Source organism: Malurus melanocephalus, unplaced genomic scaffold, assembly GCF_030028575.1.
Source record: "Malurus melanocephalus ecotype Western Australia unplaced genomic scaffold, MMel_1.1 scaffold_184, whole genome shotgun sequence".
NCBI lineage: Eukaryota > Metazoa > Chordata > Aves > Passeriformes > Maluridae > Malurus > Malurus melanocephalus.
Genome location: NW_026623416.1, coordinates 206,177 through 225,863, shown reverse-complemented (window position 1 = coordinate 225,863; position 19,687 = coordinate 206,177). Strand labels below are relative to the sequence as shown.

Sequence of the window (19,687 nt, the reverse complement as noted above, 5' to 3'; positions counted from 1 at the left end):
ATTTCAATAAAACATGGAATGTTGCCAAATGCAGTTGTGTTCTCTACTTGTTTCAAAACTATTCTGCAAGACCTTGCCATTTCCCACTTTTATGGGTCTTTAAGTATTGTTCTCTTAGGACATTCTGCAAAAATTTTTCTTAAACCATTCATCTTTCACCAGAATGGGATACACTGAGGGTGACGGGTTGACTGTGGTCTCATTTAAAGCATGGTCACACTTAACTGTTGCTGACATTAGTAATAATATGCCCTCAATTRCAAAGCAAAGCTTAGAGAGTAAGGAACAATGGCAAAAGCACAGCCAGTCCGTGGATTAATTCTTGACACAAACTAGGGCTCCAATTGTCTCCAGAGTAAAGCTGTGCTAATGCTTCACAACAGGAACCAATATGGACCAAGCCCAGTTGTGAATGCTGGAGAGCCATGGTCTTCCTCATGGCAGACACAGGGCAGAAAGGAAAGCCATGCTTCTTGACAGTGACGCATGCAAAGCATAAGCACTGCTTATGTCCCATGGCCCATCACATTTAGGTGGAGTCATGGTTTTAGWACCGTTCAAAGCAGGTCAGAGTCAAGCACAAACCTCTGCAATCCATTTATATGGGAAGGTTATGCAGCTGTCCAAGTCTCAGTTGTGGAGCATGATTCTGAGATACAAGCCTCTGCATGATGTTGTACATCAGTGGAATCTTTGGGAGAATCACTTGCCACCAGGGCTGATCCCGGGGAAGGAGATGGSAGCATGTCCAGCATTTGCTGTGTGAGGTCACTGCTGTATGGAAAGATCTGCAGGAGGAGCAGCACTGGGCACAAGCTGTTCGAAGCCAAAAAGGGACAGCTGCCTACAGGTTTATCACTGGCAATCTAACAACCTATAATCTGTTTCTCCAATAAACCACACCATTTGTCAATCTTTTCATGGAAGTTCTTACTGAACTTGACAGGTTTTTTTTTCCTTTTGTCTTTAATGAAGCTGATCAGCAGAGAGGTGAAAAATATCTACACTAGTAAAAGAACCAGGCTTCCATACAGCCACAGTTGCTCAGAAGTTGAGATGTTTCTAAAGTTAACTCCATATTTCTGCATTAATGGCTTACTTCCACTCCTGGTAATACCATATGTTTGTAGGAGCCTTACAGAACTCGTAAGAACAAATTCAAAATGTCTGTAAAGACAGTAACTAAAGCTGAATGTATTTCAAGATTACATGCATTACTAAGAAAGTAAAAGAATATGCCAGGAGAAATCAAGGGAAAGCAGACTTCTACTCCCAGCTGCTGCTGAGAAGAAACTAAGGCTCAGCAACTGCACAAGTAGGAAGTAGGGTATCCCCGCTGGAGGCTCATGGATACTAGGTGCTGCTCCCAGCTCTACTGTTCCTTACTCAAAGTTCACTTGGGCAGGGTTGAGTGATGATTTAGAAGACTGGTCTTTCACTTGGATGTCAGATTTAAAAGGGTTTTGTCTYGGAGAAAAAGCACACATGCCTACGACAAAAGGGTCCTTGGCTTTCACCATCATCATGATGGAAAAACAAAAGAACCCACACACATTCTTACGCACAAGCATGAATCCTCGGTAAGCCAGCAGCAATTTTACCTCTTCTTGTGTTCTCCTTCTAGAAAACAGGTTAGGTTGTACATGACCTCAGCCTTTCCTGGCATCAGATTTTGGAATGTCAGGAATTACTGGTGTCAGTGTCAAATTTCAGTTGYAGGGCCAGAGTGCTGTGTAGAGAAGCACAGTCTCCCTCATCAACCCTTACTCCAGATCTGTTAGATGGCTTCTGTATTTCACCAAGGACTGTGCTCTGCTACCATTTTGAAGACCCAGATCCTGTGCAACACTTACCCTGTAAAGCCTTTCATGTGTTTTGCTGTCTCAAAAGGCTTTATTTACTCTTGGAGAATCCTACTGTGTTGTCACAGTACTTGAAAACAGTCTTAAACCTTCCCCACTCCACCCAGAACAGGCCACCAGAACAGCTGGAAATAGGTAACTCAGAGCAGCTGGAAACGAGATGTACTCCATTGCTTCACACTGGCAAAGGACTGTTGTACCACTCCACTCCAGCAGGCTCAAGCCAGCATGTCATTTATGGTGCAAGACCAAATGGCCACCCTGATCTAATGGAATTCCTGCCACACAAAAATAGTGATTTGCAGCACTGGACATGCTCATGCTGTGCCGTCAGAACACAGCTCACTGCTGTGCCATTACATACCTCCAACAGACAGGAAATGCCTTGTTTATGTGGCATTCTTCTGCAGCTCCAACGGAAATGGTCTGCACTGAACACTGAAGCGGCCGGGCCAAAATTAACTGAGAGGGGATGCTACCACAGAAAGGGTTTCCAGCCTTGTCCCCTTCCTCTACTCCCTGAACTGCTGCTGTTACTTCTTGCATCAGATTGCACAAGTATTCTGGGTTAAAACCCGATTCTCAGTATGAGACACGTTTCCAGATGACAGTCCCGCAATAGTGCACAGCATTATCAGGGTACAGCTGCTGATCTGTCAGTGCCACAGAGCCGCATTAATCCATATTCTCTGAACTTGGATAATTAGGGTAGTATTACGTAGCAGAGCGCAGAGTATGACACCAATGCTTCCGCCCTGTTTTTATTCACGTTTTCCCCTGTCCAAGACCTCCCTGGTGTGCATGTGCCCAGTTTCAGGACAGCAGTGGCTGTTTGCACTGCAGGATTCACTCTGATGTAACAAAGCAATACTGATGATAACCTGGTACTAGCAACATCCAGCTTCAGGAGMGAAAACACAAAATTTGTTTGGCAACTACAGCAATTTGCCATTGGTACAGTCTTACAGCTAAGTTCTCTAAAGCAGGCTGAAGTGCTTAAAACATGGCCTGTCATCGTGGCAAGTATCAGCTCTGGGAAGGAGGAATGGCAGAGAAGATAGCCCATCCAGTACTGGTTGGGATTGCTTCATCCTGAAGGGGGAAAAAGTGGTAGACACTGGATCCATCCAGGAGCTTTCAGAGCTGCATATCGTTTCACTCCCCAGTCACACAAGCCACATCTGCAGTGGGACATGAGTGGCTGTGCCCACAAGTGTGACACCCTATGGGTCGCAGTCACAGCTGCATCAGGCCTGCATCAGGACCCTTCACTTGCACAGGCCTAAGAACAATGTATCAGAAACACCAGAACAACAATAGCTTCTGTAAAGATATAATGAAATTGTATGGAAAGTTATTGGAGTCCACAGGGTTTCCTTGGCTTTGAGTTACTGAAGAAGATGCAGTTTCCACTGTAGATTTTTATTGAATTTTGGTGGAGTAAGTACTTCTGGATCTGAAAGGCAAATGGAACAAGTGTCAGAACAAGATGTAACAGCAGTATAGTTTCTTCAAGGGCTCCCAACTACTTAGTTCACTTTACATCAAAGGATGCTGAGAAACCTCTTGACACCTATAATTTCCCTCTAGTGGCTGATCATCAGTCTCCACAGAAGAGTGTCCTCAGACCTGCTTACAAGAGGAGACCACTGGGTACACCAAGTTCCCTCTCAATCGTTAAGTGTTACTGTTCAGAACAAGGAGGAACACGCACAAAGCCACAGCTATGAGTGGCACAAAGCAGAACTCCATTCATTCACCTGTCACTGGCCCATCATGGACCACAGCTGGCTGTGGTACGAGGTCTTTTTCTGAAGTCAGCCCTGGCAACTGGCAATAGGCAGGTGRCATCTAGAGATTCAACAGAGGACCTCCCCAGGCAATTCAGAACCAGCAGGGAAAGGGAATAGACTAGTGGGAAGAGGAAAGACTAGGGATTTGGGATCACCCTTGCTAGGTCTCTCAGCCCTAAGTTTTTATTCACTACAAGGATTTTGACACACTGTAGCCTGGCCTGGTCAAGAATCTGGCCTGACAGGCAAAGCCAGATAGAAAAATTCAGCAGGTTAGTTAAATGAAAAATTATCTAACATGTTCCTTAAGAAATCAGATTTTCAATTCCCTCACATACACAGGAAGCCAGAAGATCAACTGAGAATTTCAGCACACGAATTCAGAGCAAAATTCAGAGAAAGCTGCTCACTTATCACAAGGCAGGATGGTACGCCACAAAATAAAGCAATGAACCACCACAGCTGAGCAGCTGGTACAAATATTGGCAGGTAGCAGTGCTTGGAGAATGTTGAAGCCCACTAACCCCACTGACATTTCACACACAAACCAAGCCCAGAGCCTCAACTAACCTTGTACAACCGGAGGCATCATCCTCTTCTGCTGATAGGCAGCCATAATGCTGTTTGCAGTTGAATTGGGTCCCAGCACCTGTAAGAAGCAACAACCATGTTCCAACCTGAACAAAGCAGAGCACAAGCAGGGATGCTCTCAAAGGAAACACTGCTGCTATTGTCCAAAAACAGAAGAGTAAACCTCACAGTACAAAATGAACAGGAATGTGGGATAAAAGCCCAGTAATGGCTCAAAAAGTTAACACAGAGGCAGAAACAGAAAACTGCTTTCACACAGCTTCTCGGACACAGAACTCTTATCCCAGCACCTACTTYTTTACAGCACTGTAAATGTCATGATTTGGCAGGACTAATTTATTACAGCACCATCAACATTTAAAGTTCCCTGTCACACAGAACAATTTTAATCTGTCTTTAAGTGTCCKGCTAATCAGCATTTAGGGAGAAGATACTGAGGAACATCTTATGTTCACCATAAATGCTCAGAAACCACTTATTAGAAATAAACTTTTTTTACTCTGGAAGGGAACTAAASTCTTTGTGATTTCCTTGTTCTGCATTAAGTTGAAGCTTAGAAGCCTGCAATAACCCTTCTTTTTGTAATATACTCCTTATGATATATGGTTCAGACCAAATTGACCAGTCTAGTAGGTTTTCACTTCACAAGACCAGGTTGGATAACAACCACTCTAGTACACTTCTGCCATTAATCCGAGAAAAAAAGCRTGTGTTCCCTCCCATATTCTAAAAATTGCTTAAGATGGAGCTTACAGAAAGAAGTCATCACTAGGATAAAGCAACAGAAGCCTCAGGAAACTTCATCACGTCCAATGTGGCATTCAGTATAAGCAACAGAGTAGGCTACACACGTATACATATGGAGTCTACTGACTCAGCTGTTCCTGCATGGAATGTCTACTGAACCTCTAACAGAAAAAAAMCCCAGATTTGAAAGCCAGGGAAGGATTCRGGAATCTCTGCTGGAAAATGCAAAATACTGCTAAACATTTGATACTGTCTCGTGAGTGTGAAAGGTACTGYAGATGAGCACAGACCGGGCTGACAGAGCTCTGCTGCAGGTCTGGAGTCCAGATTTCTGAGACTGATGTCTCCATCAACTGCAAAACCTCTTCCAGGACTTGCTGCAGTGCCCCAGCTTGCTYATCATAACCAAAGAGCACAAGCTGCTTCAGAAGGATGTGTATATCTCCTACAGGACAGAACAGAAACACAAGCAATAAATAGCAATTAACAGATGTATATTAAATAAACAACTGCATTTCTTTGCTATGAGCACATAGGAAGGAGGGCAGCAACTCAGAACTGGTTCTGCTCCTACTGAGCCCATGCAGTGTCCAAGACCAAAAACAAGACAAATCTGTAGTGGCACTGAGAAGGCCTCTTTGCTCCCAAAATTCAAATGCAGAGACCTCACACATTATTTCGAGTAGAGAGGGAGATGAACTAAACCAAGTCCAACACAGATGGCTGTATGGACCAGGCAGCTTTTCTCCCCAGTACACACAGTAAGAACAAGATGAAGCATTAGCTGTCCTCATCCTCATAAGCTGCTGCCTGGATTAAGACCACCAGCTAGGACCACCACTCCTACCTTTCACAGTCTCAACAGCACGAACACWCTCTCCCAGGACCTCCAGAAGGGCAATATCCTCAAAAGGACTCCCTTCCTTCAGGCTGTATTTCTTACGCTCTGCCTTGCGTCGATTCTTTGAGGATCGCCTGAAAAGGACCATATTCAATTACAGCATGCACAAAATGATCAGCTGTTAGTAGAGTAAGTCTGAAGGAACTTCAACAATGTRCATGAAACTTGTCACTCAACTCCTTGCTCCCTCCAGTGACAGAGGTCTGTATATAAACTTAGGCAGTGTGACAATGTTTTCAGCACTCCTTAACCAATATCCTTTGTGGTCTGAAACACAAGACAGGAGTCAGGCTGTTTCTCTACTCCAAAAAACATGGCTGTTTCTCCATTCCATGTTCCAGCAARGTTAAAGCATGTCTACAAGCACAAAGCTGGAGCTTTGTGCAAAAAAGCAACCGCCACTACCAGGCAAAGCTTAGGCCYGCTTAAAACATTGGTGGCCACGGTCTGTGCTTGCCTGTGAAAATTTTAATTTCTGACATCTCCAGAGCCTGCTCAGCTCCTGCCCATGATCACAAARCAACTTCATTCATATACCAGACCTAGCAGCATAACGTTCCCAAATGATCAGCACACTCTGACACTAAAGACCAAGGCTGCATTCTCTTTCTGGTTACATCTGGTCCACCAAAAAAAAAAGTGCCCTAAAAAGTCCACACTTTTCCCACAACTGTATTCTTCCACAGTTCAGCCAGGGAATTCAGAAGTGSTCCCACAGACTACACCACCCTGATACACACCCCACCCTGCAGCTTATATTCTTGAGAGCACTAAAAAACAATGCAGGCAACCATTACTGTGGGAAGACATTGGTATGAGATTCAGTAGCAACCCCCACACACCAAGTGCGAAACCTGGGCCAAAGAACATAAGACATGCGCACAAACTCTTCATGTTTGGGAGGCTCTGCCTGTATCCTATGTCTAGCTTTCTGGCCACATGCCCAAMACCCACAGAGCCAGAACCTGCCCAGAGACTGTGTTCACAGCTCCTGTGCTGGGCACTCAGTTCCTGTTGTACCAGTAGCTTCTGGCATTTTGTGCTCTTTCCCTCCCAAAGAGAGTTAAAATAACCATGAAATGCCTGTAATTAAAGCAGCTTCAAGGCACACAGAGCTGCAAAGAGGAGCATGCCAAACATGAGCAAGCTGACCTCCTGAATGCTGATGCCAGAACAGTCACTACCTGATTTGAAGGCAGATACCTACGCTGATATTCTTGAATTGCTGTGTGAGTATTTGCTGTTCATGTCACTAGCTGTCACAACACTGCTGGTTTCAGACAAAAGCTCCAATTCTGGGCAATGTGGCACTTCATAATCTGCAAAACATGGTAACAATTATCACAGTATGGAAAAGAAGTCTGAGTTATTTCAAGCTTTCTCTCTGGTTGTAGCTTGCTGGGCAGATTAATTTTACCTGCTGGTGTTTATGACTCCCAATCCCATTCAGCCAGCACACAAGAGGAAACAGTAATTGTGAGAACACACTGCTCCTCTGCCCTGGTGGGGACCATGATATTGAACGGCACATYAGAGGGATGACAATCTCAGAGAGCAGATCTGGACTGGGATGCAGCACTCTGCTTTCTGAAAAATTYCCTGAGCCTGTGTGAGCTGGCAGGTGAATATGCCTACAGGTATATGTTCACTTGGCACAAAGCACATGCTGAACACTGTCTCACCCAGCGAAGAAGTACTGTAGAGACAATGCTGAGAAATTTTGAAGAGCTTTCTGGTGCAATTTCATTGCATGAAAGCCGTGACCCAATGTAAAACTGAAAATACAGAATAAGSAGGGTAAAACAATCACACTCCAAGCAGGGAGAGAGGAGGAATTGAGAAGAGTACTATTTTCCTGTTGTAGATCCCATGGAGCTAGAGAAGAGCACAGCTCCATCAGAACAAACAGAAACCACAAACAAAACTACAATTACAGTTACTCAAGCAGAGAAAGTCATATACATTTCAATACCAACTACCAACCCTGCAGGTTCTCACAGGCCTTCTCCTTCAGCTGTCGGACCACTTGCAGGCGACTCTTATGGCGAAGAAATGCTGTTTTCTGGGAATCTAGGAAGATCAGCTGACTTTTCTGAGCTGCTCATTAAGAAAATCAGAASATAAACATTTGTGCAAGAGAAACAGAAAAGCATTTTTTACACAGTCCTTCAACAAGTCAGCTTAGAAGTCAGGTGCAAAGAACACAAAAGGCCTCAAGTGGAAGGAAATTCAAAGCCTCTAATACGGGAGCACACCAAGCAAGATACACCTGGATGTGGAGTGGATTAATTTGCCAGACAAATGTTTTCTAGAACAAGAGCCTTGTTTTTGATAGAGGAAGAACAGAAAGTTCTATGGCTAAATCTCTGTCCATTAATCATATTTAAATTACAGAAAAAAAATATCTCAACTCATAAAGCATGAAAAGAAGAACAAGGAATAGTAACAAGACATCCTTCCTTTGTGGAAGGGAGCCTATAGCTATCAAATATTTTTTATTTCCAAAATCTGCTCATCAAAACTTACAGGACAATTAGCCACTTTCCTCRTCCATAGCTCTGCTGCTACATATGCTCTGGAACAAGGACTGTCCTGCTTGTTTGTGGACATGCAGACACAGATCCCTTTGCAGCTTTTCACTGTCAGGTCTGGAAAAGCTCCAAAAGAGCCTGACTAAGCTAAAAATATCCCATGATCTGCACTGCRGGGCTTCAAAATGCATTGGAGAGAGGCAAATGCTGCTAATTGAGGAGCATCAATCAAATGGAAGCAATATATCCTTCCATACACCTTGCAATGCTGGAATGCTSTGACTTCCCACAGACCCACAAGTAATGATCTTCTTTAGTCTCTACAACACAAAGAACTTTTAGGTTCTTGCCAGATTCACCTTCCAAAATAGCAGGTTTCAAGTTGGTYTCCAAGATATCCAGTCTATCATACTTGTGAATCTGGATCAGGGAAAGAAAAGAAGGTATCATTTAAGGAAGTAACCCACATCACATCCCTTTATTTTTGAACTCTAAAATGTATTTCCACTTCTGTTCTTGTGATTTGGAATGTCTTACCAGTCTTAAAGCCTCTTCCCAAAGAGCCCCTTCTAACAGCAGGAGAACAGCCTCTTCATAGTCCTAGAAGGAAAGMACAACCATGGGCTGTTGCTGCTGCTAGTAATAAAACAGCTGAGGTAGAAGCTATTCARATGGGTGTTTCTATGCAGCAGGTATCACAGCCAAGACAGGAAAACACTACTATGACAGATACTTTGAAGTGTTGTCATAAAAAAAAAACAAACAAGCAAACAAAAACAACAAACCAACYCAGCAAAACTATGTTACTTCTCCCACACTAAAGGGAGATCCCTCTGGAAGTCTGTCTTCCTTATTCCAGCCCTCATGTTTCAGCTCAGACAAAAACTTTTCATACCAAAGGGCATACATACGTGCAGCTTTCATGAGTGGAAAAACTCAGGGACACAGCATTTATCCCCACCCTGCTCACTGCCTTACCTGGACCTGGTCTGCTCTACCCAAGCTGTCAACATGCATAGTGTCACATATGGTGGAGAAGAACAGAGAAAACATGGATGGTGTATCTGTCTGACAGAGGGCWTTACTGGGACACAGGCAGGAGGGTGATTACATTACCTGACTGTACTGCTCCAGGAGAATGGCTGCCTCTGCATGCTTTCTCTGTTCAACTAGCTTTCCTACAAGAAAAGGTGGAGTGTCAGCTTTCCAGAAACAAGCTGGATTTTGTGCCACAAAGTCACAAGAGGAAAATCCCACTCACTGACACACTTTCTATATGCACACACATATACTCAATCGCCGAATTACAGCTGTAATTTAAAAGGGGCATCATAAAAAAATATTAAAGGCAAGATATGAAGGATTTAAATAACATTAAGTGACAGAAAAAGCAAATACTGGAGTATCCAGCTCCAGAAGATGACATTCCCAGAAGCCATACTCGATTTATGTTAATGTGCCCTTTGTAAACTCCAGCTGAGTAAAGTTGAAACAAGGACGATGCTCTGTTTCTCTTGCTGAAATCCGTGAAATTTCCCTTGCTGAAATATACACCAGGKTCACAACACATCTTACGTCTCACATGTGCTAATGAGCACAATTTCTGTGACTRGCTACCTCTTTCTCCTGCATCAAAACAGCACACACCTTTACATATAAAAGCTGGTCTTAGCTGCTAGCTGGCTTCAAGGAGAAAACAAAACGCAGCTCCAAGTCATCCAACAACCTTTAAGGTCAGTGAATAGGCACAGCATTTAGACCAATTAATGTCTAGAGGCCTCAGTAATGTTAGACACTTCAGAGCATGTCCATTCCTTGAAATTAACTAATGAGGCAATTTGGAAGAGCAGTCTGGCAACCAGTCAAGAAAACAATGCAAGGAGTCAGAACTGGGCAGCCAAGGCCACACCTAGCTTGGCAACTCCTGGGCTGTCTACCAGCTCAGCTTCAACATCTTGTGGCTCCTCTGAGAAACAAAGGTCACATGCAAATGCACAAACCGTTGGGGAGACATGGGAGGTTTGTTCTCTTTTTAAGAAAAACTCTGCTGAATACTGAGGTTTTCACTGAATTTTACGAAAAACCAAAGTGAACCATAAGTAACAGCAGCCAATTCTGCTCTGCACACTTCCATCTCTTCAAGGCCTACCTGCCATGCTCCGTGCCAGGTTGGACAGCTTATCCTTTGTGTAACCAAGCCGTGATGCCATGCACAGGGCTTGCTGCCAGCTGCCACTGCTCTGAAAAGCATCAAGTGCTTTTGCAAAGATGCCAGCACGAGCAAATATCAATCCAGCCTGTTCACACAGCTGCTTCTGACTCAAGTACTCCCCATATGCATCACTGATATCCTGGAAGGGGCAAAAAAAAATCAGTAAAGTCAGTAGCAGTTCTCCATTAGTAAAAATTAAGGGCCTATCAACAAAAGCCTATTACTCAGCTTCTCCAAGGAGTTTCTGTGCACAAAGTTTCTACCCCATTTCAATCTACATCAAGCTGAAGGCTGATGATGACCACACRGAGACACTGCAGAGCTACAGCAAATGCCATGGGGAGGTACCTAACTCTCCACATCAAATGCTGGGTAAACTAGATACTGCAGGAAACCAGACCCTTCCTCCCCACCCACATGAGCAGTTTTTGTTATAATGTCTCTCTGAACCAACCTACTTTAGGAAACAAACACTGGCACAAGGGAACAGACAAGCTCTGTACCTCTATAGGCTACTCAAAGCTCATGGAGTGTCTCCATGAAGAAGGGGCAGGCAGATTTGACTGGAAGGATACTGGGGGAATAATAAAACACTCCCAGTGAGTMATTCAGGAACAGACTTCCCTCATGAGTAAGACTCCCTTCTGCTTTTACTGTGTTGCAAATAGACCTGTTTTCTTTGTTTCCCCTCTCACATAACTGCTCCTCGTACAAAGACTTGTTTGTTGTGTATTTACAATATCTACATTAGATTACATTAAATGAATTTACATTTTATCTCAGCTTTGGACAAACCGATGTTCTTCAGTGTTACTGAAACCAGAGAGGGACAGTATGTCCTAGGAAACAGCACATCTAAGTGTCGAAGCTCTCTAACACTTTTCAAAACAGTTCAAGGATAACAAATTGTCCCTACACAATGTGCCAGCCACACAGAGGTCAAGACAGGAAGAAGTCTTTATGAGGTTATGGAGTTCTTCAGCACACTGCAAGTCAGTGCAGCAGAAAGAAAAGAACTTCCAAGTCATAGGATCAAAGGAATAAGAACCATCGATGACAGGCCCTGCAGGGTTAATGCTGAGAGTCATTCCAGCTGTCATCTCAGACACCACTGGAATAGTAATGACCTACAGAACTTGAACACAAACAGCTACAGTTTCATTCYTGTCCGCATGCAAGGCGCTGAGGACATCCAAACACATGCATAAGTGAATAAAAAGCTTTGACACTGCACCATTACACACAGTTACACACCTTGTACTCCTGAGTGTCAGAGAGGTACAGCTTCAAGGCCTCAGAATACAGATTCTGATCCTTCACCAAGTTCAGAAATTCAGAGAAGTGTTCAGGACCTGCAGAAATTATTCACTTTTTGTAAAAAAAGAAGAAAAAGTACATTCTAGACAGTCTGAATTCACAGCATCAAGAACTAGAGGTGTGAACTAGAAGTGCTTGGGTGGAAAAGCACCCATTCTATTACTGCAAAATCAAGGCATTCATTTCCTTGATGTTTGTTCCACTTTTGCMAGAGATATTAACCAGGCACAATTCTCTTAAACAGGAACAATACAAGACTTCATGATTGCAGAGCAATAAACACTTCTTTCTCCCCACACCAACTACAGTACAAAGAACATGTAGCAGAAGTTCACCACTCATTACCAGACRGGAAGATGGTCTTGTGCAATCCTTCTCTTTTTTCAGCTATTTCCCCCCACAGGCTCTCCAAAATGGAAATGTTACCCTGCAGAAATCCTCCCGAGGACACCTACCACATTTGCTGAGGTGGCCAAGAGCTTTTGTGTATCTCTTCAAGTGTCTGTCTATTGTGTATCGCTGATAATTGGTTTCCATTTTCCGAAGTGTATTTAAGAAGGGCAAGTATTCTTTAGGGTCCTGCAAAGAATAATAAAAACTGCAGTTGAGGTAACCTGTTAAAATCCTTATTTGCTCCCCTCTTCATAAACGGACAGTCCCATATTTGAAAATACATGGTAATACACTAAAGAGGTGCTTTTCAACCCTCAAATGTAAGCCATCTGAAAGAACCAATTTGTATCTATACTCTTGCCAGAAATTACTGACTTAAACTGCTAGACTCTCCCACAGAGACTTCAGCACTATCTAAAGGGTGGCAACATTTAAAATTCAAGGCTTTGTCCTGTATCAAGTGTAGTTTTCTGTTATCTATGATCATGTATAAATTTGCAGCCAAAAGGCTGATCAACCTCCCCACACCAAAGGTCATAAACCCTGTTAACATGAATAGGGTGTTCTAACTGACGGGCAGCAGACTTTGCTGTAACATTAGAAAACTCTGAAAATCCTGATGGGCATTTCAGTTCAGAGATTCCACATTAAACCTGCATGAAAACACACACTCTTATCATGGGCACCACTAAAAAAGCAAGAATCGAGAGTACAGAACTGAGAATGGACTGCATGCAGCCATAACACTTCACATAGCAGTTCCTCCCTTCCCCAGAGCTATTTCGCCCTGCTGCTCTACAAGAGCACTGTTTCGTCTTGAACAAAAACAAATTTCCAAAGCTGTGCACAAGAAGTACCAAAGAATGGAGAGACTTGACACCTTCCCAGCACCATCCCAAGCACACACAGGGCTTCTGACCAACTGGAAATACTCCCTGAGTAGAAAGCCATTACTAAGAAAACACACTGATCTGCAGACAGCAAAGAACCTTTAAGAAAGTAAAAAAGTTCCTTAGCTGGAACTGTAAGACAAGACCTTYTGAGACTTTTCTGCCACCATGACGACTAAATCAAAGTCATACGTCCCCAAGGAATAATCATACAATTCATTGACATCCACAAGGAAAAGCAGGTACTTCAGTGCTTCTTCTGCACTCACAGCTTGGACATCTGGCGTAGTACTTTCTGCAACAAGATAAAGCAGCATTTGATCTGTTACACCATCAGCAGTGGAACCCTGTTGTGAGTGAAGAATGCATCATCAAGCACAACCCTGACATCAGAGTGGCATCACCACACTAACAGCTTGTTCTGATTTGCAGAATGGTGATTTTGCCTTTACTGGGCAACTTCAAGGACCATCCCAAGCACAGCACAAATCGTGCACTGTGACGAGCTGGAAGCATCAGTACAGAATAAAGGCAACATTTCCTAGYTTGATATACCAGGATCCAGAATAAAATCTTCCTATTACATGTTGGGAAAACTAGAGCTCCAACTGGAAAACAAAAACAGGTCCAACTCTGGGGTATCTGCCAGTAAATCCAGGTAAAAGCGTGAGCTGAGGGCATGTAAGCAGCATATCTTAGCTGATATGCTGCTATACTTAAACACAYAGCTGGTTTCAAGTACATTTGTGTTTTCTGGCTTGCTCCATAAACAGTCACCTTAAAATAATTTTCTGGGTGAACCTTGCTAACAAAGAAAGTGCTGAGGAATGCATTCAGTGCAAGTAGCTCAGGGTGCAGCAGCAGCTACTGCTCCCACTGCTCCAAGTTGAGCTCTGGGTGGTGAGAGCTCCAGTATGAACTGCCAACCCCCTGCATAACAAAGGGGACAGGGACCTGTGACATACTGAGACACAGCAGGAGCTAAGGACCCTCAGATTTTTGCAGGGATAGACTGTGAAGTACACAAGTTCTCACAGGGCCAGGGGCTCCTTTGTTCAAAGACCCTCCTCAGAGACACTAGCTCAAGCTGCTATTTGGTTATTTAGTTATTGCACCAAGACTAAATTATGTTAAGGACTGGGATGTTTAAGACTCTGGTATGAAAAACCTGGGGTTGAAYTGGTAAGGAATCCTGGTCTGCCYGAGTGTGGGGGTGTAGCTGTGAAGGGGCTTTGGTCACGGCTCAGGTGGTGCCTATGTGACTGCCGAGTGGCTCCTGGGTAGTCAGACAGGGAAGTATCCTTAACAATTCTGGCTGGWCAGCAATGTTTCCTTAACATAAAACTCCTGCCAACCACCCATTTTCAAAACCTTTGAGTTTCTGATACAAAACCTCGAAGATCATGAACCTTCTGGAGAGCAATTTCCAGTTCTGGAGGACTTTTCTTTACATGTGCTGTCAGTATTGATAGGCAGTATCTGAAGAAAAAAGAAGCAGTGAATGAGAAAGTGAGAAGGCAGAAGCACAGCTTATTCTTTTTTTAGCATAGAATGTGCACATTCTAGTTTATATCTTAGTTAAAAAAAAGGAATYGCTAAGGCATCTTGATCCTTCAAAAGGAATGCGGAGAACATGGGACAAGAACAGAATATACCAGAAAGGGTTTTTTACACAGCATGTCTTCCCACACATGTCACAAAACTGAAGTGTTTTGAGCTGAATGAGCTTCCTTACCATGCCAGCCAAGAATGATGAAGAGGACACACCTCTCTCTTAAAGTTCAGATAGCTGGACACAGTTTCCCAAATGAAATTTGGCATAAAAAAAAGCCTTTATAAAAGGAAAGCTTTCTAGAGCATTATTTATACATTCATACAGTTCACGTTTACTGTTTCAAAATAGCTTTTCCAGTCAAGCAGAAGATTTGTTTTCTGAAACACTTTGCTGGAAGGTGTCTAAATTCTCAGGGCTCAGCAGCTCTCCACCATCTGTTGCTCCTCCCTCCACTGCTTAACATTAACATCCAAGTAAATGCTTTAGCACCATTTCACCAGGCACTGTAATTAGTCTGCTTTCCCACCTTTAATCCTTGTCTGGTGTTGATTCATCCAAAGAGGATGGTTACCAAAAAGGTATTTAATCGGGAACATGGAAGTAATTATTTACAAAATAATTCAGTCTTAAATGGAAGAGCTGTGATCTTTCCAAAGGGCCAGCTGCTTCAAAAGTCAACAACTCCCCAACACGAGAATCTTGCTCATGTCTTCATTCCCATACCACACAGACTGACCCTRAATTGAGTGTACGTCCTAAATCTTTATAAGCATCCTGCATCTGTTATTTTAATTCTGGTAGTAAAATGTTATTTTGCTATCTGTGGAATTATTAGATATTTCCAGAACAGCATTCTCAGAACAAGGAAGGCACAGTGTACTTAATTTTGTGGAACACAAGCTCAYCTCAGAGAACCTACAGCAAATAACTTAAGTCAAGGACAGCTTTGCTTGCTGCCAATGACATTCTAGAAGTCTCTAATGGCTCCTTCACCTACAGTAAGAAAATGCTCACTTTTGAGGRTCAATGTGCTCCATGGCAACTCTCATCACATCACATATGAGGTTTACTTTTTTCTGATCAGGATGCTGGCATGGTTGGGTATTACTGCTATCATTCAGAGATGGGTACATAGTCTTCGTGAAATCTTCTTCTCTAGATAAAAACAGGTAATGTGAATTAGAGTACCATCTGTCACATAGCCCAAAACAAAGACAATAAGGTTAAGAAACTCAAATGCATGCAGAAAATAACTATTCAACAACTGCCACACTAACAGAAAGCTCTTCAAAATCTCTAGCAGTCCCAACTGATTGTCAACTAAGAGAGGCATKAAAAAAAACCCCTAGAACTGGTCAAACAACTACTTCACTAGCAAGAAAAATCAGAAGGCAAGATTTACAAGATAGAACTGTCTTCCATTAAATCCACTATGGATTTATCCACTGCACATTTAGAAAAAGAAGTAATTTGCTATTATTTCTGGTCAGGTCCAAACYGGAAATCAAGCTGAACACCTAAGTGATAGCATCAACTCCGACACAACTATTGACTTTAGCATTGCTGTGAAGCCTCATGACTCAGCCTACAAGAAGGAAGTCAGGGGACCTGATTTGAGGATCCAAGGAAGTACCTTGGCCTCAGACTCCAGATAAGCAGTGCTGCCTTGCTCCTTTTTATGAGGGAGCAAAACTTTCTCTATCTGGGTTTACTGCTCTACAGCAAACCAGAAGAGATACCAAAGCAGGCAGATAACGCATCAATTACTTGCTGCAAAAATCTAATGGCTGCCAATAAGCTGGAATTCCCAACAAGACACACTGTCCCTAAAACTATTGAGCTCACTCAAGCCTTTATGACTCAACACGCCAGATTTCAAACTGGTTCCTTGCAYGCACATTGAAGAGTTGCCAGTATTYTGACAAAATAATGTAGCACCACTGATTACACGCATGCTTCCATTTGCAGACTTATACTCACTTCAGTTCTGTGAAAAACAAGTTGATGTAGTTGACAGAATCTATTTGCTTGATAAAGGTTTCTGTGTTTTCCAGAAATACCTGAAATGAACAATAATATTACCACTGTTATTCTGAACACTAAGAACATGTACATCCAGAATAAATTCAGAGACCTTCTCTGAAAGCATGGGGTGAAGGAAATGGTAAATCTGATCTGTCTGCATGATAATACTGCAGTGCAGAACAGCCACCACTGCTGAAAGCRGAAATTACAGCACCACCTACACTTTTGAGCCCACTGTTAAGTGGTGATGGATTCCAGGGTAGATTAGCATGGCAAACGACACAAGAGAACTGGGCAGACTTGCCTTGGGATTGTGGTCATAGAGAAGATTGAGGTTGATTCGCAGCTTCCTCATACACTGAAAAGCTTCCCTAAACATAAGCCTGGGGGAATGAATCAAGTGGAACARTTTACATAGTGGATAAGATGAAACACCCACAAAAAAAGTAAATGACTAGAGATAAGCAAAGAACCAGTAGGATGAGAACAGCCTACACAAAAAGCTGTGTAGATTGCCTTCCAGAAAAATGTGCAAGGTCAATACTGTTCACCCCTGTAGCAGGACACACTAGCATGCAAAGTTGATGAAGCAATACAAAACTTACAATATTTTCATCTCCGTTAAAAGAGAGTGTTACATTTTGGATTAATTTCCCTTTCAGAAAATTTCAATGTAGATTAATTCAGTAACAAATGGGAAACAGCCAGCYTAATCCTGATGTCACTGAGATGTCTGAAGAATGGAGCAGATGAAGATTTCTCCCACACACAATATCAGCACATGCAACAAGCCCTTCAGTGGTGAAATAAGTAGCACCTGGCACTGCTGAAAGCTGGTACCACTTCTAGGTGGTTACCCCAGAAGCAGTTTTGCTCCTTCTAACAGGGTCAATTCCTGAGTTTAGCCTCCCTCTCTTTTCCAGGTCAGTCAGCCTCTAAYAGCTAGGCAGGGGGAGGGAAAACAAGAATACACTAGTGCCTTTTACCTGTCTAGCCACTTCCGAATCTGGGCAAGAACCAGAGCACGGTGGTGAACAGTCTCCAGATTTCCTCTTGGCATCTAAAACACAAGATCCACACAATTACTTACTTGYAATTACTCTGCCTACATTGAAAATGAAGTGAGGACTGGTCAATTTCTTAGGCCTGTCTGCTACTTGCAAGTGCATGGGCCTGTTTGCTCACTTCAGAGGATATGCAATTTCAACACCTGTGGAAAAATACCTGAACATTCTGTCAGTTCAGAAGCATTCCTTCAATGGAATCAACTCAACTAGGCACGACCCAGAGAAATCTGATCAAGTTTTGAGGTTACCCCGGCTCTGAGGAGGATGTTGGGCTTCTTACTTCCACAAGTACCTCTCAAATTACATCCTTCTCCATTCTGTGAATCTCTGCTGGTTCTTAAGAGTGAGCTCAGCAAAGAACTAAGGGCCAAGGCTAATGGAGCACTGCTAGTAAGTACTAGGAAGTGAAWCTTGAGATTCACGGTGCGAAGACACAATGTGTACCACTACACTATCTCAGCCATTAGAAACTTGAATAGTCCTTCCCTGTTCTGCACGTACCTATCTGCCTGTACTGAACCTAACTTCCACAAGCATGCTCCAACTCCCTCTGCCTCCAGCCAGGCAGCTGGAGATTTGTGAAGTGCCGTGCTGCAGCACGATAGGACACCAGTTTTTTAGAGCCCACACACTGTTTGCAGGTTGGTGAGGTGCCCACTGTGATGGGTTCCTGCACGCCCTGATAGCAGATGTCAGCAGACATGGGCAGAGCACTGACCTGCAGCACAACCTTTGTGTCCTGGGGAACAACTGTGACGATACGTGAACCTCGTTCCACCTTGCGAAGGGTCTCACTGTTGGGCGCAGTGGCACCGCTCAGGCCAGCCTGGAGGGCTGAAGACAACATTTATCACCACACACGGCACATGCAACACAGCACCTCAGTAAGGACTTCTYATGCTACAGGAGCCCAGCAAGGCTGTACTGGACCAACCAAGCCACCAACACAGCAGCAATCTTCAATAATTCCTGCCAGGATGAAACTTGCTCAGTGCTAATCCCTAATGTACCTTTACACRAAGCAGGGATGTGTTCTCTGTACAACAGGATAACAAAGCTCAACAGGGCAGGTCAGAGTACCACTGAAAGGTGTAAAGGAACAATAAGCTGTCATTCTGCCTTCACCAAGGTCATCACACTTCTCACAGCCAAACACCAACAGAAACTCTTCCTTCAGTGATCACTTCTCTAMCACACAGATGACTTCTTTTGGACATGGAGGGAAGGGAGAGAATGCAGGGTTAGGCTGTTGAAAACAGTGGAAGAGTCAACTACAGCACAAATTCTCTTCCCTGTGAGAAGTGTGTGACATATAGTCAGTTTCCTGTGCTCCTTGCACTCTGGTAGCAGCTCTCTTACTCTCATGTCTTAAATAGCTCCTTTGAGGAACCGAAATACAGCAAGTTTGGATGTGAAAAACGGGGACATGTTGTGCTTCCAAGACAAATGCTATGAGTTAGCTGCAGCAGGCAGCCAGTGTTGATATTTACCTTTCACTGATAGGTTCTTCAAGCAGAAGCACTGGCAGGTGTGGGAGTTGGTTGTCACCAACAAAAACTCATTGTGTATTGCAAATGATGTGATGTTTGAAGCAACCTGTAGAAAAATGAAGTTTATCACAGGTTAGTGAACAGGAAAGCTGCCTTTGGCAGAGGAAAAGGGAATGGAACAAGAAGCAAAAGCTTTGTACCTCAGTATCATTTACAAAAAGTCGGCATCGATCTGTGAGGCCCAAGATTACTTCCTGTACAAAAAGAAGGACAACTATGAGCTATTAGCATCACAGCCTCCAGTATTTCACAA

At 43.3% G+C, this 19,687-nt stretch overlaps 1 protein-coding gene across 1 annotated transcript in view; it reads right to left on the bottom strand.

Annotated features, from left to right (window-relative positions):
• Positions 1 to 17: 17 nt before the first annotated feature.
• The window catches only part of ELP1 (elongator acetyltransferase complex subunit 1), a 33,781-nt gene continuing 14,111 nt past the window's right edge, over positions 18 to 19,687 (bottom strand). Inside the window, exons 16-36 of the mRNA XM_057373045.1 lie at positions 19,575 to 19,628; positions 19,375 to 19,480; positions 18,603 to 18,718; positions 17,804 to 17,877; positions 17,122 to 17,200; positions 16,773 to 16,852; positions 15,807 to 15,947; positions 14,631 to 14,716; positions 13,384 to 13,532; positions 12,410 to 12,533; positions 11,892 to 11,989; positions 10,575 to 10,776; positions 9,542 to 9,603; positions 8,963 to 9,025; positions 8,785 to 8,845; positions 7,878 to 7,991; positions 7,102 to 7,213; positions 5,841 to 5,968; positions 5,284 to 5,438; positions 4,226 to 4,304; positions 18 to 3,318 (exon numbers count right to left, since the gene is read on the bottom strand). Of these exons, the coding sequence (XP_057229028.1) occupies positions 3,251 to 3,318; positions 4,226 to 4,304; positions 5,284 to 5,438; positions 5,841 to 5,968; positions 7,102 to 7,213; positions 7,878 to 7,991; positions 8,785 to 8,845; positions 8,963 to 9,025; positions 9,542 to 9,603; positions 10,575 to 10,776; positions 11,892 to 11,989; positions 12,410 to 12,533; positions 13,384 to 13,532; positions 14,631 to 14,716; positions 15,807 to 15,947; positions 16,773 to 16,852; positions 17,122 to 17,200; positions 17,804 to 17,877; positions 18,603 to 18,718; positions 19,375 to 19,480; positions 19,575 to 19,628 (2,151 nt within the window). The 3' untranslated portion in view covers positions 18 to 3,250. The remainder of the gene's footprint in view (positions 3,319 to 4,225; positions 4,305 to 5,283; positions 5,439 to 5,840; positions 5,969 to 7,101; positions 7,214 to 7,877; positions 7,992 to 8,784; positions 8,846 to 8,962; positions 9,026 to 9,541; positions 9,604 to 10,574; positions 10,777 to 11,891; positions 11,990 to 12,409; positions 12,534 to 13,383; positions 13,533 to 14,630; positions 14,717 to 15,806; positions 15,948 to 16,772; positions 16,853 to 17,121; positions 17,201 to 17,803; positions 17,878 to 18,602; positions 18,719 to 19,374; positions 19,481 to 19,574; positions 19,629 to 19,687) is intronic.